Source organism: Equus caballus, chromosome 5, assembly GCF_041296265.1.
Source record: "Equus caballus isolate H_3958 breed thoroughbred chromosome 5, TB-T2T, whole genome shotgun sequence".
Taxonomy (NCBI): Eukaryota; Metazoa; Chordata; class Mammalia; order Perissodactyla; family Equidae; genus Equus; species Equus caballus.
Window position 1 is genome coordinate 29,432,758 of NC_091688.1, and position 24,760 is coordinate 29,457,517.

General features: G+C 44.7%; 1 protein-coding gene across 3 annotated transcripts in view; it reads left to right on the forward strand.

Annotated features, from left to right (window-relative positions):
* Positions 1-1,532: 1,532 nt before the first annotated feature.
* The window catches only part of RXRG (retinoid X receptor gamma), a 47,063-nt gene continuing 23,835 nt past the window's right edge, over positions 1,533-24,760 (forward strand). The window contains exons 1-2 of one of the 3 annotated variants that reach the window (XM_023640805.2): positions 1,533-2,187; positions 17,774-18,021. In XM_023640805.2, coding sequence (XP_023496573.1) covers positions 2,139-2,187; positions 17,774-18,021 — 297 coding nt within the window. In that variant the 5' untranslated portion in view covers positions 1,533-2,138. The remainder of the gene's footprint in view (positions 2,188-17,773; positions 18,022-24,760) is intronic. The other 2 variants (XM_023640806.2, XM_070266801.1) reach the window with 2 other exon arrangements.

A 24,760-nucleotide genomic window follows, 5' to 3' on the forward strand; every position in this document is an offset into this window, starting at 1 on the left:
TTTATCAATGAATTGGATAAAATATGGAAAGCGGGTCATCAGATCTTCAGAAATTATGAAATGGGGAGAGCAATAGGAAATACGCTGGACGAAAGGAGCAGAATCCCATAAGATCTGGGATGATGAACGAATCCAAATGTTTTTATTTCAGAGGAATATAGGAAGGTATTGCATCTTGGCCCCCTAACCAATCGCCCAAGAATGGGATGGAGAATGTGTATAAAAGAGAACACAATTTGAGGAGGGGAGGATTTGTCAAGTTAGTTCCGCATGAATGAACATGTGGGGCTGCCCAGAAGCTAATGCAAGTAAGCAAACGGTCCTCCTGTGTTCTGCACTGCCCATGTCCACAATGGTTCTCCAATGATGCTCTGAGCCAGCAACTACCCCAGGGAGCTCCAGGCACTGCAAGGCTCTTCACAGTGATGGGTCTTTCTTCCTCCTTCCTGACTTGTTTTTGCACTGACCCCCATCTTGGTCCCTTCCCCCCTTGTTCTTAGTTTTCGTTCTGGATTCTCTGAGCATTTGGATCTTGATTTTTTTCCCATGGGGCCCTGATTTGACTTACCTCTCTGGCTCTCTCTGTGCCAAGCTGCATCAGGAGAAAACTTCCCATCCTTGTTCCAGCTCCTCAGAGCTCAGCCCATGACACTGACTCCTGATGTGGGGGTGACAGCACCCAAATTACCCTGCCAACACATACGTCATGAGACGATTTGGCCAGATCTGGAACAGTGCATCCAAGTCTGGCCAACCTCCTTCCCCATCATGAGGGTATCAGTGTAAACTGAAGTAGTTTCATAGGAAAAGGATAGGTTGTGAATAGACTTGAACTGTTGGTGATACGTGGAATGAATGAAAGAGGCAAGAATGCTTAGAGGTGGTTGAGGATGGGCATGGGAGATTTGTCCCTGAATTTGTGGAAGATCCCACGGTGCATGACCTCACAGGCTTCTCTTGTGCAGCTCCAGGGAGCAGCCTAGAGCCTGGGGGCAGAAGCTGCAGACAGGAGGCAGATGTCAGCTCAATAAAAACGTTCCTCGTGATAAGAGCTGTCCAGAAAGGGAACGGGATAGTAGTGAGCTCCCCATTATTGGAGGTGTTCAAGTATAGGCTGAGCAGTGGCTTGTGGGAATATATAATAGACTCAAACATCAAAGGGGTACTTAGACTCTTTGATCTGTGGGTTGGTTCCACCCAAGAAAGTCTCTAGTCAGTGAGGACTTAGAGGTGCTTTTTGAACAGGTGGCACAATGACAGTGGTATATAAGGAGAATTCATCCCTCCAGTGAAACATCAGAGAACGACCATTGTGTTGAGCCAACAGGTCCTTCCTACCTGTCTGTCTTCTGTGTGAGCCAGCTGAGCTTCCATTGTTAGAACACAAATACTTCCAGCCACCAAAGCCGAGAGGCCTACCCCAAATCTAAGGGCTGCTCTCTTTTAGTTTTCCATGGCTGGGGATGGAGTCTCACACTTTTCCCATCTCGTGCTTATGAAAGAGCTCTATTCTCTCTTGGCCCCCGCCCCCCACCTCCTTTCGCAGATCAAATACCAAGCGCATTGGATAGATGGAAGTCGGAGAGAAAACGCATTTTAATAAAACCCCATTGATTGGGGTGCGTGCAAGTCGAGGAAAAGGTACCTAAAGCGTCTTCTGCCCCCTGCCACCTCCCCCGACTCTCCTGACCTGCTCTGGGGCGGTCACACATCGATTGGCTTCCTAGATAATAGATCCTGCCACCGGTAGGGACCCCTGGGGAGGCGCAGAGAGCTGGAAGAGTCGCACGCAGCAGCCCAACCCTGAGTTAATCAAACTAGCAACAGGATCTCAAGCGGCAGCGACGGCGGTGGCAAGAGTAGCAGCAGCGGCGGCGGCGGCATTATGCGTGGTTACTGACAGGCACCAGCTGCTGCCGCCACAGCCGGCTCCGACGCACTATGTGGACTCTCAGATCGAGAGGCAGATTCCTGACTAATCCCAGAGGGCTGGGCCAGCCCCAGCTCCCCCGGCTGCGAGGAAGCGATGACCACTCTTGTTAGCCCAAGTTGAAGGGAGCCCGGCCGCGCCTGGGAGCCGGGAGAGGCCGTGCTATTTAGAAGACGCATGAGAACGGACTATGAACTGAAGAGTAAACATGTATGGCAATTATTCTCACTTCATGAAGTTTCCCACAGGCTTTGGCGGTAAGTATGTCACTTGGGCTTCCCTGTGTGGACCTGTCTGGAGAGACGGAGGGGAGGTGGGGAAATAGGGATAACCGGATTAGTACCGAATTAGAAGAAAGGCGTAGGTGTTTATATGCACATACAGTGTGTTTTCGTGTGAACGTGTGTGTGCGCGCGTGCATGAGAGAGAGGAAGAGGGGGAGAAAGAGAGGTAGAGAGAGAGAGAGAGAATGGTCCGTAGGTGAGGCTATGTGCATATCAGAGCGAGCGAACAGATGAGAGGAGATGTGGATATTCTAAGGAGGGTGTCTAATCAACATGCTTGAGAATATATCTGAGACAAAGATAGAATAAGAGCATTGTTATCAGCAGTGTGTTTGCGTGGGTGTGAAAAGTGGGAGAGTTGAAGGGAAATTACTATGATGTGCCTATGATCCAACTTGCAATGAGAAGAAATGTGATTAAGAGGTTTCACCAATATACTAAGGGTCCCTGGGATACTTCATGACTACGGCGTGATGGTTTTATTTAAAAGCAGATTTCCCTGTAATTGGATTTTTAAAAAGAAAACATAGCACTTTAATTTGCCACCGTGTTTTCCTTCCTCTGTTTTCTTCCTTTTTGATTTGCTAATAGCCTCTTGTCCCCTCCCCTGACGCTGGTGCCCCCAATTCCCTTGCAAGGGTCTCTGCTATCATTTGCTCTCCAAGGGTCAGGATCTCGGGATCTAGGTGTGGGGGGTCTGGGCTCTTAGAAAAGCGCAGACTCAAGATCCGAGTCGCCAAGCCAGGAAAGGCAGCCTGGTCACACTTCACGGGGCTGCCTTGATGCCCAGGCGTATGTGACCCAAGGCTCCCCGGATTCAGTGACAGAAGCAGCAGTCGCCCAGCTCTGAGTAAATGGAACCAACAGCTGACCAACTGGCCTCTCACTTGTCAGTTGGTGGCACGTAGACCGTGTTCTTGGGAGCCAAAGTGGAGCTTTTGCCCTGCGGATGCTGGCAGGCAGGACAAAGCAGAAATCCTTGTTAGTTCTTGAGAACTGAAAAGTCCCTGATCTCCTGACCTCCTCCTGTGTGGACAGATAGGCAATTCATCTGAAGGCTTGGGAGTAAAGCTTGCCTACTTCCCTGGGCAGAACCCTCTATGAGGCACGTGGGGACATTGCAAGGTGGCTGCGGTCCCTGCCTGGGAGGCGTCGGGCCAGGGGGCTTGCTCATCCGTTCAGGTGCACCAGGTGCACCTGAGCCAAGCATGGTGTTAGACGCTGGGAATATAGCTGTGAATGAGACAGTCTCTGCTGCTTGGACCAGGGTAGACTTATCACACAGATGCATTGTAGTGCTGCGTGGTGTGTGCCGTATCAGATGTACAAGGAGGTTATTGCTTGGCGACACAGACTGGAGGGCCATGACGCGTTCCTCAAAGAGGCAATGTTTAAGTTAGTGGGTCCAGTCTTGTGACATGACCCAGTGAGAGTGGTGGCCAAGGCTGTGACCTGGACATCTGATCTCCAGTTTATAGTTGGGTCCTGGGTGTGAAAAGCCTTCCCAGCTCCCGTCTTGGTCCCATTCACAGCTTGGAAGCGCTTTTTTCTGTTCCCTCTGAGTTCAGTTTTCTGAACAAGATTCTCGTTCCATGAGATTCTCGGGACCCCTGAGGTCTGTGAGGTTACGGCTTCATGAATGTCAAGGAGACCCTCTGTGGCAGTTGGGGTGAAGAAAAGGGTTGAAGGCAGAAGGATTTAGAGAGAGAGCCAAGACGAAGACCGGAGAAAGAAGGTCTAGTCCAAAATTCAACGGAGGCTGCCCACTGGAATCTTGAAACGCTAGCGTCAGAGAGCTCAAGGAGCATCTTAGACGTCTCATTTATAGATGTGTAAACTGAGGCCTCGAGGAAGGCAGGGACTAGTCTAAGTTTATGTGGGGTTGAGTGGGAAAGCCCTTCCAGAAAATCCCCTGACTCAAACTTATCACAATATTCCTTCAGTCTGATAGAGTGAAAAAAGCATGAAAGACAGAGAGACAGAGAGAGAAAACTCAGTTGGGTTCCTAGATTTCACTTAGCTGTGTGACCTTGGGCAAGGTATGGAACCTCTCTGAGCCTCAGTGTGTTCATCTCTAAAATGGGGCTTATAATCCCATTGTGAGTACTATTGTGAGAATTAAATGCACTAGTACATGAAAAAGCAGCTACTATGATGTTGCCCATATATTTGGTACTTACCCCTCCATTTTGCTCCAGTACTAACATGCAAATTAATTTAAAAGTCAAACATTGCTATAGAATTAGGAATTTGGTGAAATAAAATTAAATCCACAACGACCCACATATGTTGCTGGTTCAGATTTTCATAATTGTGGGAGCTCTGATACTTAGTATAATTAGGTTTCAGATAAAAGGAAATACACAGTGCAGTGTGGAAGAAAGGGGGTTGCCACAACATGGGGAGTGGGAGGGTAGGGTCATCTAGGTTGTTTAAATGACTCCCTCTACTGCTGCTTTTCCTTGTCATTCCTGAGGGAGGAGAACAATTATTTTGATTAGTTCTGTTGATTTTTTCCATTTTGTCTGCGTGCACCAGTTAAGTGGCTGCTGAAACACTGGCCCAAGGGACACAGCCCCCATCTGCAGGGAGGTCTGTCTGAGCACTTGCAGTGAGGAGGGAGGGAAGGAGGGAGTGAGGCAGGACTCGCCCACAGGTACAGGGGAAACCTGAAGATTGGAGCGGGTGTCACCTGCAGCCTCTCCCCACCTTTGCCCCAATGCAGTGAGTTGCGCCGCACACATTAAATGACTTGGTGTATACCCTCCGCCCTTTTATATATTAGCAAATGGAGCCACAGGGGTCTCCTGTGGTTTGTGTGAGGCTCTCTAGGGAAGTAGTGTCACCCTTGGGAGGTAACACCTGGGATTTGTGTCTGGGGCTGTGTGTACCAGATGTCAGACTCTCATCCGATCATTGAACCAGAGACTGGTCCAACTGGCTGAAGGGTGGTGACTACCTGGGCACCCACAAAGGTGCCCACTCTCCAACCTCCGGGCCCTGCCACGTGATGAGGACAGAACTCTTCTCTTCTCCTTCCCTGCCAAGTCCTGGCTTTGCCAGCTGCTCAGTAAGAGATTTGCCTGGATGAGACAGTTGCTGCCTCTAAGAAGATGGCAAAACAAAGCCTGTAATCCCCCCATCCAATTGTGCAGTAATCCTCAGGGTGAGAAGGAGATCAGGGAGAGGGGATGGCTTTCGTTTTGGCTAACAAGCGCGCTGTAGCTCTTGCTAAGAGCAGCTACCGCTGCAAGCACTTTACCACTAGCAACTTATTTAATCGTCATGACAACCTTTTGAGTAGGTACAGTTACCATCAGCATCATACTCCTGTTGTAGATGAGGAAACTGAGGTATTGTGAGGTGGAGTAACTTCTTTAAGATCCCATGGCTAGAAAATGGCACAGCCAAGGATTGGAACCCAGGTAGTCTGGCTCCAGACTCGATGCTCTAATGAGCTGCTTCTCACAGCTTCTGGGGGCCTCAGACTTGCTCTGGGAAGCCTTGAGCAGGTGAGGAGCCCTAATCCAGCCTCAGCACTGCTCAGGGGTTGCACACACAATGGACTGGCCATTGAGGAATAAAACACAGGGTAGCTTAGCAGTCACTCAGGAGCAATAGTGACCTCTGGAGAATTAATTGGTGGCTTCTCCTGGGGGCCTAGTGATTTGCAAGGGTCCTGCCCAACTGACCCTGACCATTTGTGTAGCATACTCTGCTTTTCACCTAAGAAAAGCCATAGAGGAGGGGTTGAGTTGGAGGTACTTGTGTGTGTGCGCATGTGCGTGTGTGTGCATGTGTGTTTGTATGGGGGGTAATGTGAGAATGCGGGAGGAGGGTGTGTGTGTGTATGTGTGTGTGTTTGTGTGTATGTGTATTTTTATGCCAGAACATAATTTTCCCCTCCACAGATGTGTGGGTGGCTAACGGGCCTATCATGGGCGTAAGTGGTTAGGGTTTATGTAGGAAGGAGTAATTGTTTATGAGATTTAGGAAGGAATATATTTAGTATAAACTATTTTTTGAAACATTTACAATCTTACCAAGAGATAGAGAGCTGAATAGCAAGTCAGGGAAGAAATTGTGCAAAGAGTAATCTAAATTCCCCACCTCTTCCTTCCTCTCATTATGTAGCTTCTGGGTCTGCCGAGAACTTAGCCACCAGAACTGGGTGGCTGGAATGCCAGGGGCTTCCAGAGGAAGCTGCTATTTTTCTCTTCTTATTTAACAGTAGAAGATATGGAGGTCCAGGGAATGTACGAAGTTTATTTTCTAGAATGGCTGGGTTTTGCTGGCTCTCATGAGATTGACCAGGTCCTGACTCAGTGATCTTCACAAAAGAAAGAAAATAATAGCTAACATTTACTAGGACCTACTATGTGCCAAATCCCCTTCCAAGGGCGTTACGTGCAGCATCTCATTGAATATTCTCAAGGACTGTAGGAGACAAGGAAGTATTATTGTTACCACCCCAATTTTACAGACAGGAATGTCGAGCCACAGGGAGGGTGGGTATCCTGCCCAAGATCCCCCAGCTCGCAAGGAGCAAACCCAGGATCCAAATCCAGGCAGAGGCCAGGGCTGCTGTGCTTAAGCCCGACACTGTGCTTGCTGCTTGCTGGGGGCAAAGGGTGGGGACGAGGTGGGGTGTGGGGATGGAATCCCAGATCTGCCTCAAATGGGTGAATTATGTGAAACAAGAGCAACTAATATATTCAGTTCTTACTCTGTGCTCTTCACAACTTACTTAGGGCTCATAATGCATTTTTTCTTTTGAGCATGCATAATGACAGCAAATGAGTACAGTGACTGGGGTAGGGGGCAGGGGACTGAGCTCTCAAAGGTGTTGCTACAACAAAGGCCAAAATTTTTCCAGGTGGACCCCGCTTTCTTCTAACGCATTCTAGGGCAAGCATCAGCGGACTTTTCCTCTTAAGAGCCAGATAATAAACGGTTTAGTCTTTGCTGGCCATTGGATCTCTGTCACAACTGCTCAAATCTTCTGTCATAGGGCGAAAGCCACTGTGGTCAATGCACAAACTAATGCACAGAGATGTGCTGTGTCCTAGGAGGTTGCCGACGCCTGGGCGATCGTTCTGGGGAAGTTTTGGTACCATTTCTGATTGTTCTCCAGTTACCAGTGGTTCCCAACACTAGCTCTAAACAGCTCTTCCTTCCCCCAGCTTCCCTGTCACAAGCTGAATCTTCAAAGCTAGACAGAAAGGCGTGCAGGTCATCGGGTCCAGCCCCCCAGCTACAGATGGGGACATTTGGGAAAGCAGGCATGGACTTCCCAGGACCTGTAGCTGTTTGTGGTCTTCAAACTAGGTTCCCCTGAGCCCGCTCAGAGAGGGGGGACACATGGGGTGGCAGGAAGAGGACAGGGAGGCGGAACCACAAAGAGTCGTCCCTCCAGCCTTTGGTAAAACAACTCAGTAACTATCAACCACGTAGGGTCAGCATTAACCTTCCACGGTGTAGGGATTAAATAAAATAAAGCCTGGAAAATTGTAAACACACAATAAAAGTTAGTTCCCCTTTCCCATTTCAGAAAAATTGGAGACCATGGTACTAGACTCGAATTTTGTACGTAGAGTTTTTTTAGAGGAGGTACGCCTGTCCTTAAAGTGTCAGACTGCGCACTATGAGATGCTGACAGGGTGAAGTAAGCAAGACACGGATTCTGCACCAGTTACAGACAATTATGTTTTAGCAAATCATTCCAGGGCAGGTGCTCATGAGATCTGGCAGAAAGAGAGACTTGACCTGGGACCTCGAAGCCCCACAATCTTCGGGAGAGCCTGGCCCCAGGCCAGTGACCCGGATAAGTCATGACCCCCTGAGTTTCCTCAATTGCAAACTAAACAAGCTGGAGCCCCTTGCTCCCTTTATCAGATACTGTAAGTGATGGTGAAAGAGTGAAAGAGACAGCAAGAGTTTCTAGGTCCAACATCAACCTCAAATGCCTGATGGAATTTCAGAGTTCAACATCTGAACTTAAAAAATGGGAAGGCTTGTGGTCTTTAATTCCAAAAGTATTTACAAGAAGTTGGAAGAGCAGTAAAGAAAGTCCTTAATAAATGTATTGAGATATGTCTTCTGGGCTGATTGGGTTTCATTTTTGCCACTCAATATCTCCTTTGTCCCTCCTTTTGCTGGTCACCAGTGTCATGGGGAAACACTCTCCTGGGGGATTTGGGGCTCATAGTACCTGTGTTTTCTCAGCCCCAGTAATGTGGGGAGCAGAGCAAAGGTTAGTGATCACAGCAAGGAAAGAATATCCTAGACTGTGCCGAGAATGCCCGTCAATCAGTCATCCAGCACACGTTGGCTAAGCATCTGGCTTGTGCAAGAGTTGTGCAGGATACCAAGAATTAAGACCCATCCCCTGCCCTGAAGGAATGTATAAACTGGTTACAAGCTCTGAAGTCTGCAGAGCATTTAGAGATGGATTATTTCTGGAAATGTTTCTTGAGACTGAGGTTAAGTGAATGGATCCAAAGAACTTAGGTATTTAGAACCTGAGAACAAATATCGCTACGTGCATTACCCAGTGGTGGCATTGCGCTGGGGATGTTGTTCATTGTGTTTTAAGATGACGGCGGGCTTTAGAAGACAGTCTATGTTTAGAGGCTGGGGAGAGCATATCTGATCCAGAAGTCCAGACAGACAGAGAAAGAGATTGGGATCTTGGATTCAAGAGCTGGGTGTGGACAGAATTGGTGTTCGAGGACTTCAGGAACAAGGAGTGTGGGGGTTGGGGGGCACTCTCCGCAAATGCCTGAAACACTCACTGGCATTTGTCTTCGTGAACTGACTGGTACATGATGTACCAGGATATGGAAGGGGTTTAAAGGGACAGACAGCCATTCCTTGTGATTGGATCCCTTGCTCCAGGATCCTCTGGTGCTTCTTATGTGTTAGGAATGGCATAACATCCATCTGTACCAGCAAGGGTCATAATTTGGTCCCAGGTGGGAAGGGTGGTGTGTAAGCAAAATGCCATTAGTTACATGCAGAAAGGTTGACAAAAATTGTGCTAGACTGAACTTGGATTCTAGGTCTGTAATAATTCACAAAAAGTACTTGAAAAGGCCACTTAATCATTCTGAACCTTAGTCTTCTAATCTGTCTAATGGGGATAATTCCTGCCCTGTCGACTATTCTGAGACAGTTTGAAGCTTGATTGGGATAGACAGTGGCCTCCAGGAAGGACCACTATATCCAGTCTCTAGCAAAGGGCCTGGCACATAGTAGGCATTCGACAAATATTTTTTGACTGACTGAACCAATAATTGGTATGGAAATAAATGGCAGATAATTATAAAGAGTTTTGTGAAGGTAAGGCAGTATGTAATGGATGAAATAAGCTGGGACCTGGGAGCCAGAAGACTCTGTGTTTTTGTCCTGACTGTGTGGCCTTGAGCAAGTCATGCAACCTCTCTGGGATTATTTTCTCTTCTATAAAATGAGGTGGTTCTTCAAGTCCTGACAGTCTGATTTCTAACCCCAAACAATATGGCCTTATTAATTTAGGACATAATTAATTTGGAATGGTGATTAAATTGCTCATGGTATGAACTATTTTCTCATTCACCAAAAAAATAACCAAAAAAGGTTGTTAAGCAAATAAGATTGTAGAAGTGTTGAGCCTATTTAAGTTACATCTGTTTTCAAGCAATTTAAAAAGCATGGTGGAGCATCATTAGCATAGTAACGGGGTGTTAATTACAAAAGTCTTTTAAAGCAGATTTTATAAAATCCCCACTTAATAACCATTAGCTTGTGGTACTTGAAACACAAACTCTTCACGTGTATTACTTAGAAGTAATAAAAATGTAATTTAAAAGTAATCTGCCAACTTGTCAAGAATTTAGACTGATTTTTCTCTCAATTGATCCAAATGAGTGAGATTTTGCTATAATTATATATAATGCTGGTAATAATGAGGCTGATTATCAATCTTTGCCTGCTTTTCACTACCTCCATCTTTACAGATTTTAGGGGAGGGGGCGACAGTGGAAGGAGATGGGAGGAAGGCAGGGGGAGTGGAGGAGAGGGAGAGAGAGGAAGGCATGCCACTCTCCTCCTCCCCCTCATCTAAGCGCTAGAAGAAGCAATCCCCATCCCCCATCCTGAACAGCCAGCCAGCCTTCCTTTGGGGATTGCAGGAAGGAGGAACTGCCCTGTGTGGGCCCTGAAAGGCTGGCTGGCTGGGCTAGTCGGGGCTGCACGCAGCGGAGTCAGCCCGTCCACAGGCAGCTGCATTTTTGTGTCCTTACGTTCCTGCTGAGGGGCCAAGGGGGCTGAACCTCTGGGCAGAAGGAGAATCTCTTCTCCAAGACGCTCTCCACTTCCATCACTGTTCCTTTATTTTCCATTAGAAAGCCAGAAAGGGCTTTGATGGCAGAGAAAGCTTTCTATCAAAAAATGTGGCTTCTTCTACTTCTGCTCCCCAAACCCTGGGAATTCAGCATCTAATATCTTGGCATCCACATCTGTTAAAATGTGGAGCTCTGTGCCTGGAAGATACCTTCCTGTCCAATCTCAGGGTGGCTGTGCAGCTCTGATGTTTATGTGAAAGTGCTGATAACAATTTAAGTGTACGATGCATATTAACAAATCCATGGCATCTGAGAGCTCTTCTGTGGAAGGAAGAGGGAGGGAAAAGTTGGGCTGAGCTGGGAGCTCAGGATGGGGAGTATCCTAGTCAGAAAGTGCCAGGGTCAAAATCCTGAGAGAGGCCACGAGTTGGGTTGGGAAGGTCAGGAATGGGGACAGAAATTGGGCTGGGGAGGCATAAAGGAGGAGCTGTCCTGAGGAAGGGCCATAACGAATTGCACAGCAGTGTAGCACACGGTGGGGCTGGAATTAAAATCCGCATCTGCCGCTTTTCCCCTAGATCCAAGTGCCACTTGTATAATTTACTAGCCGTGTTCCTTTGGGAAAGTTACTTAATTTCTCTGTCCCCCAGTTTTTGCATTTGTCCAATAGAGCTAAGAAGGCCAACCTCAAAGGGGTTTGTATGTATGAGCTGCATCAATATATGTAAAGTGTTTAGAACCATGTCTGGCTCATGGCAGTTGCTCAATAAATATTATCTGTTGTTGTTGTTGTTGTTGTTACTCAGCGGAGGAGGTGACATTAAAGTGTCAATTAAATGCCTTCATATGGCAAGCCCCTGCCTACCTTGCTTAGCAGCCTGTCTGTGTATTACAAGCCAAGCGGGGAAAGGATGTGTGAATAAGTTTCCCTCAGACTAGAAAGAATAAGCCAGGTTCTGAATATTCTACAATTCTTAAGCTTATGCACCACATCCCTCCATTGGAGAAAAGGAGGCAGGCTTGAGTGTGCGATTGTGCCACCCCCTGTGGGAGAGAGAAGAGTGGGACAGGGCCCCATGATGCTCCCTGGACTTCAAATGGAGACGCCTGACTCTTAGAAATAGCAAGTGTTTACCTCTGTCGCCTTCCTCGTGGGTGGGTATTAGCCCATATCAATGATTCATTACAAGTTTCCATTCCATCCTGAAGAGGGTTGCTAACGGGACAGCCAACTCTCTACCCTGGCACAGCAGCAAAGGGGTGGAAGCGCCCAGCCTTTGCTCCCTTGTCTAGCCAGTCAGGAAGACTCGCATTTGACATTTTACTTTTATTGGCTGAGGATGAGGTTGCTAAGCAACTTCCTCACCTTGGTAAGAATTCTGTAGTTCCAAGCACCCGGGCTTCTCTTTCTCAATAAGTCCCCCCTCAACACACATGCAATTCGTTATTCAGTGATTTCGATTTTGGTAAACATCAGGGACATAGATTTCTTATGCAAATAATTTCTGTTGACGAACTCTATTATAGTTATACACATTAATTAACAAAAAATTACCTCATCATTGATTAGTCAACAAATATTTTTTGAGCATCTCCCACATGCCAGGCACAGTGCTAGGCACCACAATGATATTTGTTAACAGCAAGGGGGTGAAATTAAAAATACGTGACAACCTCTAGGGCATCAGGCATGAAGAAAAGAAGTCAGCACAGAGGATATCTCTGTGCCAGGCTGGATTTGGGGGAGATTGGGGGGATCTCAGGGGAATGGTTGGGGTGGCTGGGATGATGGAGGGGTGCTCTGAGCTCAGAACAGGGGCTAATTACTAGCCAACTTGGAAAATTAAATATTATAAGCAACTTACACTGTATGGTAATGACTATCCTTAAGAGAGCATTTACCATTGACCTGGCTTGGGCTAAACCCTGTACGTACATAATCCTCTACAATAACAGTCAAGCCAGACACAGCCCCTCCCTCACATTTACCATGTAGCAGATAACTGCAGCTGCTACCATTGGGCCAGTGGTCTCAGGTGCTCTCAGCAGTCCCCTGAGTTAGACATGTACATCTCCACTTATGGATGAGAAATTGAGGTTCAGAGAGGTCAAGATCCTTGCTCAAGTTTACATGACTGTAAAGAGGTGGAGCCTCGAATCCAGCCCAGGATGTTTTGGCTTCAGAGTCTCATGTTCTGCATAGACTGGATCGCTGACGCTGTGGTGCCCTGACGCACACACAGACTTTAGAAATCAGTGTAGTGTGTGTACCCTGCAGATTGCATAAGGGTTTTGGTTCCTGGTGACGCTCTCGGCATCTCAGACTGCAATTTGGGATCCCCAGCAACCTGGAGGTCTAACATTGCCCAGGGTGTGATGACTGGGGTTTCTTGGCAAGTGGTCCAGACTCAGACCATTCCAGACTGCCGTCACCTGCACTTCCTTCTTTTAGATGCCAATGAGCCATTTCCTACCTCAATGTTCACAGGAGTGTGCTGAAAGGGATTTAGAGGCCCCGAGTGCCGGCTCCTTACTGGGGAGCGTGAGGCCCAGGAATAAGAAAGACTTTTCTTAGATATGTTGCCAAGGGAGAAGAGAAGCTCCTTTTCCATCGGCTAAGTTGATTTTTAGAAAAATCATTGCCTGAGCAAAGAGAATGAACTCTGTGGAGTACAGAATTTGTGCATTTCCCAGGCGTCTGGCAGTGGGCATGCTGTGAGCGGTTAAAGAGGATCTACAGGGTGTGGGTCAGGGAGTAAGTAAGCCTGATGGGATGCAGAGGCCAGGGAGAAGCATTAGAGCAAATCTTGACTTTGAATTTGGACTAAAAACCAGGTTTCTAGAAAACTTGTGGTGCCTTTTAGTACTGGCCATAGTTCCCATGTGGCTATGAAAAAAGAATGAGCTGGAGCAAAAGAGGCTGATGAAAATGTCATGGACGGGCACGCTTTAGGGTCTATTTGTGAGAACAGATTAATTTTCCAGGGAGAAACACTTTGTCATTAAAGGCATTATTTTCCACCTTTTCTAAAAGCAAAGGTATTTGTTTCTAAGGACCACTGGGTCATTGTGAGAGGCAAAGAACCAAAATGCATTTGTGTAAGATGTATTTGTCCTTCTTCTTCTTCTTCTTTTTTTTTTTTTTTGGTGATGAAGATTGGCCCTGAGCTAACAACTGGTGCCAATCTTCCTCTATTTTGTATGTGGGATGCCACCACAATGTGGCTTGACTGAGTAGTGTGTAGGTCCACACTTGGGATCTGAACCCACAAACCCTGGGCTGCTGAAGCAGAGGTTGTGAACTTAACCACTACGCCACCAGGTCAGCCCCTATATTTGTCTTTTTGAATTTTATTTTTTTAAAAAAGTGGTTATAAAGTCGCCTGCTTCTTCTGAGTCACTGACTCAGCAGAAATAAACCACATTTTTAAGGCCATTGCAAACCAAACTTTAACTCACTATTTCCTTCTACAACTGTGCACCATTTTCATCACTGAGCAGTCAAGGCATACCCTGATTGTCTTAACTTTTTATCACTATTAATAATAATAAAACCGTGCACTTTTAATTTAAAATCTCTCTCACATCATCTCAATTGAATCTTGAAACAGCTTCTGAGTTCTCCAAAGTCCATATTTATATATTTTTGTGCGGCTGATATTTCTCTTAAGCATTATTCCTTTGCATACTATTTTCATGATATTCTACATAGCGAGTGTCCTTGCACGTAGACTTTTTCTTGGGTCAATTTACTCTCTTTTTGAAGACTTAAATAGCTATTTTTAGGAGGATAATTTTATACAAAAATAGAAGCCCAGTCGCTTGCTATAAACAGAAGGCAACAGTAAAAATAAACATAAAACTATTAATATTTTTTAAAAATTTGCCTCCATATCACCTAAAATACCACCTAAAATGTCTGTTACCACCGTCTTACGCCTTGGAAACTCTTGGGTGGGTGAATGTGTGAAGCAGCACCTTGTTGCTGTCTGTCCCATAGCTCTGGGTCTGGTGTCAGACACTGGCCTTCGCCCTGGGGATACAGAAATGAGAGGCACAGTCTCTCTGAGATCCATGTAAAGCAGAATATAAAGGGGAGTGCAGGGCCCTTCGGTCTGTTTTTGGAAGGCCAAAGCTGGCAGGGAAAGTCGGTTTCCTTCAGATGGCCTGGCAGTGGAGAAGGACAGCTGCCGTCCCAGTGGAGTTCACGGCTCCTCCCTCGCCCATCAAGTCGGGCTGGCTCCTACCTCACCTGTCACATGTTATCTTAGTAACAGGCTCAAGGTATACATGGGCCTCTGTAAATGTCACCGCCTTCCAGGGCTGCAGAAGAGTCTAAGATTGTTCTTTCCACTTGGTGGCCGTCTGGGAAGATTGTTGGTTTTTCTGGCTCGAGGTCTTGGAAGCTGCCCTCTTCTCTCTCCTTCAGATGAACTTTCAGCTTGAGATCACTTCATAATGGATTCATCTTGTACTTTGCGTTGCGATGGCTCTCCAAATCATCTTTGCTGTCCTTGACAGCACACACAGGAGACAGCGTGGGCTGCAGACTAACAGTTTGAGTCTAGGCTCTGCCATTTCCTACCCAGGCAGTGCCAGCTACCGTGCTACGAGTGGGGAAACAAAAATAGGCACTATTTTTCCCCCCTCTCAGTTTAGTCGAAAAGACAGGGAAATAAACAAATATAGCAACACAGTACACTAAGTGCTAAGATACAAGTAAGCGCAGGCTGTTATTAGGAAACAGAAAAGGGCATCAAACCAGACCAGGAACACCAGGGAAGGCTTTCTGGAGGAGGTGACCCTTGAGTTAGACCTTGAAGGATGAATAGGAGCTTGCTAGACAATGGAGGTGGGGACAAGTCACCCTAGGAAGCAGCATGGGGATAAGACTGAGCCTAAGTTTTCTCATCTGTAAAAGGTTGAAACGGTCCTCACAGCCTCATTGTCAGGATAGAATGGGTTAATGTTTGGAAATTGCCTGATGCTATTCAGGACGTGTAGTAAGTGTCTGACGTGTTCATTTGAACGCCTTCACCACTCCTCTGTGGACCCACAGCATGTGGTTCATCCTCAGTTGTGGTACTTAGAACACGATGATGGGGATTTATCTGTTCATGAGACAGTTGTCCTGAGAGACTGAAACTCTCTAGGTAGAGTGACTAGAAGGTCACAGCTTCCCTGGATGTGGGAGTGACTGTTCTCTCCACAGGTGGACCTCGACTAAGCTAGCAGAAGCTCCAAGAGAAACTCCAGGTTGACATTTTTCCAGTGGGATGTTTATGTTTAAGAATAGTTCCACAGTGAAAACACGAACTCAAAAGATAGGTGCACCTCCATGTTCATTGCAGCATTATTCATACTAGCCAAGACGGAGGAGCAACCTGAGTGTCCATCAATGGATGAGTGGGTAAAGAAAATGTGGCATATAAATACACACACACACACACACACACACACACACACAGTGGAATATTATTCAGCTGTAAAAAAGATGAAATATTGCCATTTGTGACAACATGGATGGACCTAGAGCACATTTTGCTAAGTGAAATAAGTCAGAGAGAGAAAAACAAATACCATATGATCTCACTTATATGTGGAATCTAAAAAAAAAAGTCAAACTCATATCTACAGAGAACAGATTGATGGTTCCAGAGGCCAGGGTGGGAGGTGGGTGAAATGGGTGAAGGAGGTTAAAAGGTACACACTTCCAGTTATAAAATAAATAAGTCCTGGGCATGTACTGTACAGCATGGTGACTATAGTTAATAATACTGTGTTGTATGTATGAAAGTTGCTAACAGAGTAGATCTTAAAAGTTCTCATCATAAGAAAAAAAGGGTAACTATCTGTAGTGATGGATGTTAACTAGACTTCTTGTAGTAACCATTTTGCAATATGTACAAATATCAAATTGTTATGTTGTACCCCTGAAACTGTATAATGTTATATGTCAATTATATCCCAATAAAAACAAAGAATATACTTCTGACGCTCCCTACCCGCCTCCAGAATTGGAAGGGAGCACATCCCCCGCTGCGTTCTACTCCTAACGTTACACTTCGTGCCCACTGATGTCTCCTAAAGGCTCAGGACTGTGCCCTGCATGGAGTAGGCACTCAAGAGGTAGTCCTTGGACGAACATGGACCCATGCAGCGACCCAGTACTGTGACTCCGGGTGGACTGCCCTCTTGATTTTCATCTCTGCTTTGGGGCTGCAGATCCTGAGGTTTATAGCTCCTCTCTTCTGGAGAGAATGTTCCATGCTGGGCTCCTGAGATGACAGTGGGGAACCCTCCTTCTCTTTCATCTTGAGTTGTGACTGACCATAAGAGAACTTGGGCTCAACCTGTCTGGGAAAAATGGTACCAGATGACCATCTGCCCAGAGCCCTTCCACACACGCTTCTGGCCACAGCTCCTTATCCCTGGAAGCAGAAATGGTCTGCACAGGCCTGTCCACACTTGCCTTCCTGGGCCTCTGTGGTCACTAAGCCATGCTCAGCCCTCCTGAGCCTTCTTCCCTGAGGGTTGATAAACCCTGTGCTATAGACACAAGCAGGACAAGAACCTAATGGGCATAAGGCTGCAAAAGATTCAGTCAGTCGAGAGTCTCATAATAGCCTCTGCCCTCCCCATCATCATTATGGAATGTGACCCCGACAGGAGGAAGTGTCTTCTCTTCAGCTCTGAATCCCCAGCACCTGGCATAGTACCTGCACCTTAATAAATGCTTGTTGCACGTGAGTGAATGAATTTCTCCTGACTTGCAGGCTTAGCCCTGCCCCAATTCTCAGAGCAATATGAGCTTGAGGCAGGGAATTCTGGAGCAGCCTGGGCACGTGCTCACTCCACCCCCGACCTGGAGGTTTGATATTGACTCACCTTCCCTGTCTGGCCGGCCCAGGCCACAGTGGCCCAGGCCCAGAGGCTTGTAGGCTGTGTCCCTTGTGGCCCTGGCTGTTGATCTGATGCAATCCAAGGTGGATTCCAGGCAGGGCACCAGAGAAGTAAAACTTCAATGAGTATTTCTGTCCTAGAGCGGGCCCTCTTCCCTCTCTGTTCTTTGCTTGCCTTTATTTGACCAGCTCAGTGTAAGTGTGAGCACCTTGGGTTCACAGGTATGCAGATGTGGCTGGAAAAAGGGTAAAGATGCAGGAAACAAAAGTGGGGGCTCTGTCCTCACAGGTGCTCCACAGCCTCCATCACCCATGCTCTTCTTCTCCTTACAGGCTCCCCCGGCCACTCTGGCTCCACGTCCATGAGCCCATCGGCAGCCTTGTCCACAGGGAAACCAATGGACAGCCACTCCAGCTACACGGACACCCCAGTGAGTGCCCCACGGACTCTGAGTGCAGTGGGGACCCCCCTTAATGCCCTGGGTTCTCCATATCGAGTCATCACTTCTGCCATGGGCCCACCCTCAGGAACGCTGGCAGCCCCTCCGGGAATCAATTTGGTTGCTCCACCCAGCTCTCAGGTAAGTGTCCTTCCTCTCTAAGGACTTTCCAGCCACCTTAAACAGTTTCACCCAGGCTGCTCCTGGAGTGGAGCCAGTACTCAGCAGGTGCTTAATGTGTGCTTGCTGTAGGGATTGGGTTGTCTCTGCAGATTTCTCTCCTGAAGGGCCTTCATTAAGTGTGTCCTTAGGCAGGACAGGCTCAGAGAACTGACAAGACCTCATGGTCCAGGAGACTGTGGCCAAAAGGGAACCACCCTTGTGGTTTTAATGGTTCAGCCCTGGCTGTGATTTCAGCATCTCTCAGGGCTGTTTGTCATCCACGGGGTGGGCCCACTTTATTCTTCTCAACTCAACACCGAGTATTTTTCAAGTCAATGAAACGTCCATCGCTCTACTACATGCTCTACGGGATACAAAATGATCAGGACGTAGTCTTTGCTCTCCAGGAGCTTATAGTTGAGAGGGAAAATAGCAGGTATGGCACATGGATAAATCTAGAACAAGGCAGTCTGTGTTACATTACATGTTGTCTCAGAGATAGAGGAAAAGATTGTGGGAATTCAGAAAGGAAACCTCACCTTAATTCCTCATGCCTTCTGCTACAGCAGAAGAGAGGAGGTGTGTGCATGGTACACACTGCATGGCTGTTCTGAGGAGCCTACAGGATGGCCAGATGCCTTTTACTTCCATCTGGCAACATCACACTGAGATCATCAACCTTCCCTTCTTGCAGTGGTCAGCTATTGCCGTAATAATGCCGCATAAAAAATAATCCCCGAATTGTCATGGTTTACAAGAACACACTTTTATTTTCACCCACAAGTTTATGTGTTGGCCAGGATGGTTCTGATTCAGATGGTGGATGAGCTGGGCTAGGCTACAGGCTGAGTGCAAGTCTGTTCTTTATTTCCCAGACTGAAGGAGTAGCATCTTCTTAGGGCATGCTTTTTTCATGGTAGTTCAGTGTGAAAATCCAAACCAAATCAGGAAAGTATAGTCAAGTCTCTGCTTACATCATGTCCATTAGTATCCTACCAGCCTAAAGAGAACTGTATGGATGACCCCAACCCTGGTGGGGCAGGGAAATGGGCTGTTCATATTCTAGTGAGAGATACTACAAAGACACAATGCAGAAAATGTGAAGAATTAGGAGGAGTGAAGATTTAGAAACGATAATCCCATCGACCACACCCTCCTTTCTCACTATATTCGTATCTCAGTATTGGGCCAGACTCCCTCCTGCCCCGACCATCAGGACATCTAGAAGCAGAGTTAGTAGGTCCTGAAGCCTCCTTTGAATTTCTAGTTTTGGAGAAGAGGCAGGACTCGCAGTGTATTAACATTTCTTATTACCACAGAGAGAACGTCAGAGACCATCCCTGGAGTCCCTTTCAAGACACTTCATGTGCTCGGGTCTGAAAGGAAAGCCATGTGGAACCATAGAATTTTGGAGACAGTGAGGACTTCAGAAATGTACTGATCCATGGATTAGAGATCTGGGGACGACTTTAGAGATCGTCTAACATAGGGATTACAGGAGTCGGGGACCAGGCAGGTAACACAAGTGAGTGAATGAGGGTGCATATAAGTCAACAGAGTTGGTGGAGTCTGTAGAGAGCTGCCCCCTTTCGTTGAAGCCATTCACATTCAAAGACTTTAAAGCATTCCACAGACCAAGCAAAATACTTCTGTGGGTCACATTTGGCCAGCCCTTTTAACCCCAATTTATAATCTAATGGTTCTCATCTGAAGGATCGTTTTCAGAGTACACATTTCTCCTCCATCTCATATTTTGACCCTTGTACAGGTTATAAAAACCCCACAGGGGATTCTAATCCACCGCACCTCATCAGCACTTGAGAACCACTAATTCTGTCCAAATCCTTCATCCTACGATGAAGTAGCTAGGTTCAGTGAGCTGAAGTGATGTGTCCAACCTCACACAGCCAGTCAGCAACAGAGCTAGGGTTAGACTCCAAGTCTTCTGACCCCCACTCTGTCATGATACTGCATTCACCTACTGCTGTGATGTATGCTGACTTAATTAGTGACCCCAGGATCTTCCTATTGGTTGCCAAGGATTGAAAGAGGAATAATCAGTCAGGATGTGCCCTCTCTTTTTCAATTTTTTGGAAGAGTTTGAGAAGGATAGGTATTAAATCTTCTTTGAATGTTTACTAGAATTCACCAGAGAAGCTGTCTGGTCCTGGACTTTTGTTTTTGGAAGGTTTTTGGTTACTGTTTCAATGTCTTTACTAGTGACTGGTCTATTCAAATTCTCTGTTTCTTCTTGATACAGTTTTGGAAGGTTGTATGATTCTAAGAATTTATCCATTTTTCTAGGTTGTCCAATTTGTTGGGCTTTCATAGTATTCTCTTATAATCCTTTGCATTTCTGTGGCTTCCATTGTGATTTCTCCTCTTACATTTCTGATTTTATTTATTTAAGCCTTCTCTCTTTTTTTTTTAGTGAGTGTAGCTGTTTGTCATTTTTAAAAATCTTTTCAAAGAACCAGCTTTTATTTTCATTGCTCTTTTTTGTTGTCTTTTTAGTCTCTATTTCATTTATTTCTGCTCTGGTTTTTATTATTTCCTTCCTTCTACTGACTTTGGGCTCCATTTGGTCTTCTTTTTCTAGTTCTTTTTGGTGTAGTGTAGATTGTTTATTTGCGATTTTTCTTATTTCTTGAGGTAGGCCTGTATTGCTATATACTGCCCTCTTAGTACCACTTATGTTGTATCCCATAGATTTTTGTATGTTTGTTTTCATTTTTATTTGTCTCCAGGTTTTTTTTTTTTATTTCTCCTTTAGTTTCTTCATTGATCCAATAGTTGTTCTGTAGCATGTTGTTTAATCTCTACAGCTTTCTTCTTATAGTTGATTTTTAGTTTCATATAATTATGATCAAAGAAGATACGTGACATGATTTCAGTCTTCTTAAATTTATTAAGACTTGTTTTGTCTCCCAACGTATGGTCTATCTTTGAGAATGTTCCATGTGCACTTGAGAAGAATGTGTATGCTGCTGCTTTTGGATGGAATGTCCCATATATATCTATTAAGTCCACCTGGTCTAGTGTTTCTTTTAAGGCCAATGTTTCCTTGTTGATTTTCTGTCTAGATGATCTATCCATTGAAGTAAGTGAGGTATTAAAGTTCACAACTATTATTGTGTTGCTGTCAATTTCTCCATTTAGGTCTGTTAATAATTGCCTTATATACTTTGGTGCTCCTATGTTAGGTGCATATATATTAACAAATTTTATATCTTCCTGGTGGATTGTCCCCTTTATCATTATATAATGTCCGTCTTTGTTTCTTGTTATCTTTTTTGGCTTGAAGTCTATTTTGTGTGATATAAGTATAGCTATACCTGCTTTCTTTTGGTTGCCATTGATACCAAAACCAGACAAGAACAATACAAAAAAAGAAAATTACAGGCCAATGTTACTGATGAACATAAATGCACAAATCCTTAACAAAATATTAGCAGATCAAATACAACAATACATTAAAAAGATTGTACACTAAGATCAAGTGGTATTTATTCCAGGGATGCAAAGAGATTCAACATCCACAAATCAATCAATTTGATACACCACATTAACAAATTGAAGAATTAAAATCACATGATGGTGCCAATGGATGCAGAGAAAGCATTTAACAAGATTCAACCTTCATTTATAATAAAAATCTCTCAATAAAATGGGTATAGAAGGAAAGTGCCTCAACATAGTAAAGGCCATATATCACAAACCCACAGCCAACATCATACTCAGTGGTGAAAAACTGAAAGCTATTCCTCTAAGAACAGGAACAAGACAAGGATGCCCACTCTTGCCACTCATTCAACATCATGTTGGAAGTCCCAGCCAGAGAAATTAGGCAAGAAAAAGAAATAAAATCTACCCAAATTGGAAAGGAAGAAGTAAAACTCACTATTTGCAGATGACTGATTTTACAGATGGAAAACTCAAAAAAATCTACCAACAAAACTGTTCAAAATAATAAACAAAAACAGTAAAGTTTCGGGGTACAAAATCAACATACAAAAATCAGTTGCATTCTATACACTGACAACAAACTACCATACAAAGGAATCAAGAATATAATCCAATTTACAATCACAACAAAAAGAATAAAACATCCATGAATAAATTTAATGAAGGAGGTGAAAGACGTGAAAACTAAGACCCTAAAAACTATAAGACATTGTTGAAAGAAATCAAAGGCATGAAGAAATGCAAAGGTATTCCGTGCTCATGGATTGGAAGAATTAACATAGTTAAAATGTTCATATTACCCAAAGCAATCTACAGATTCAGCACAACCCCTATCAAAATCCTAATGACAGTTTTCACAGAAATAGAACAAAGAATCCTAAAATTTATATAGAACAATAAAAGACCCTGAATAGCTAAAGTAAACCTGAGAAAAAAGAACAAAGCTGGAGATACTACACTCTCTGATTTCAAAATATACTACAAAGCTATAGTAATCAAAACAGCATTGTACTGGCAGAAAAACAGACACACAGATCAATGGAACAGAATTGACAGCCCAGAAATAAACCCACATATTTATGCACAGCTAATATTCGACAAGGGAGCCAAGGACATACAGCAGAGAAAGGAAAGTCTCTTCAATAAATGTTGTTGGGAAAACTGGACAGTCCACATGCAAAAGAAGTAAGTAGACCACTATTTTACACCATGCACAAAAATTAACTCAAAATGGATTAAAAAATTGAATGTAAGACCTGAAATAATAAAAACCCTAGGAGAAAACATAGGCAGGATGTTCTTTGACATTTGTCTTAGCACCATCTTTTTGAATATGTCTCCTCAGGCAAGAGAAACAAAAGAAATAATAAACAAATGGGACTACATCAAACTAAAAATATTCTGCACAGCAAAGGAAACCAGCAATGAAATGAAAAGACAATCTACCAATTGTGAGAAGATATCTGCAAATCATATATCCAATAAGGGGTTAATACTCAAAATATTAAAGAACTCATAGAACTCAACAAAGAAAACCCAAACAATCTGATTAAAAAATGGGCAGAGGTTCTGAACACATGTTTTTCCAAAGAAGGTATACCTGTCAGAATGGCTATTACTAAAAAGTAGGTATGGGGCTGCCCTATGGCCAGGAGTTAAAGTTCTGCACACTCTACTTCGGCGGCCTGGGTTCACAGGTTTGGACCTACTCTATTCATCAGCCAGGCTGTGGAGGCATCCCATATACAAAGTAGAGGAAGATTGGCACAGATGTTACCTCAGGGTGAATCTTCCTCACACACACACACAAAAAGTAGGTGTACCCATCAGAATGGCTATTATTAAAAAGAACAGAAACAATAACTGTTGGTGAGGTTGGGGAGAAAAGGGAACCCTCATACACTGCTGGTGAGAATGTAAATTGGTGCAGCCACTATGAAAACCAGTATGTGGATTTCTCAAAAAATTAAAAATAGAACTACCCTATGATCCAGCAATTCCACTTCAGGGTATTTATCTAAAGAACACACAAAAGCTAATTTGAAAAGATATATGCACCCTTACTTTCATTGCAGCTTTATTCACAATAGCCAAGACTTAGAAACAACCTAAGTGCCCATTGACAGATGAATGGATAAAGGAAATGTGGTATATACATACAATGGAATGCTACTCAGCTGTAAAAAAGATGCGATCTTGCCATTTGTGACAACATGGATGAACCTCGAGAGTGTTATGCTAAGTGAAATAAGTCAGATGGAGAAAGACAAGTACAGTACGATTTCACTCATATGTGGAAGATAAACAAACAAACACATAGATACAGAGAACAGATTGGTGCTCACCAGTGGGGAGCAGGGGTGGGCAGAGGGCAAAAGGGGTAAAGGGGCACATGTATATGGCAATGGATGGCAACTAGACTTTTGGTGGTGAACATGATGTAGCCTATACAAAAGCTGAAATATAATGATGTACACCTGAAATGTATATGATGTTATACACCAAGGTTACTTCAATAAAAAAAGATAATAATGTTCAATATCAAAAGGATTGTTTAATATGTTTCTGGAAGTACCAGCAAATCTAATTATCTAAGAAAATAAAATTAGATATGTAACTTTAAAGAAAAAAAAAAGAGGAATAATCAGTGCTCTTAAGGAGTCTTGTGAGGGATGTGGCACTTTATGCAGATAATTGCAATGCAGTGTTGTATGTGCTATCATAGATGTAGGAGCGGAACTGAAGGGAACGTAGAAAAGGGACCTGTGAACTTCCCCCTCTTGTGTTCCAGGAGGGTGTGCAACCACTCAGAGGAGTGGGGACTGGACAGCAGTGGGGATGGCCATGGATTTGTGTCACACTCACCCCCTGTAATTGGCAGAGCTGGTGATATCCTACCCTTCAGAAGGTGGGACCCTGAAGAGGTTTGTTTGTTCATCTTTTTCACATGAATGGATTCCAGGAAGAAAGGTCAAAGCGAACAGGTTAGGGACAGACAGACATTTTAAAGTTCTGGGACAAAAGTAAAAATCTATAAAGTGCGTCCCCATTCATTCAAATAATTATTTATGAGGACCTACTATGTATCAGGCACTATCTGACACTGTGCTAGGTTCTAGAGGCAGGCTCTGAATAAAGTGGCTAAAGTCTTTACTCTCATAGCAATTACACTGTAGCAGGCAAGACAGACAAAAATCAAACGAATGTGCAAGATAGATTCAAATAGCAATCACTATGTCTATGAAGAAATAAA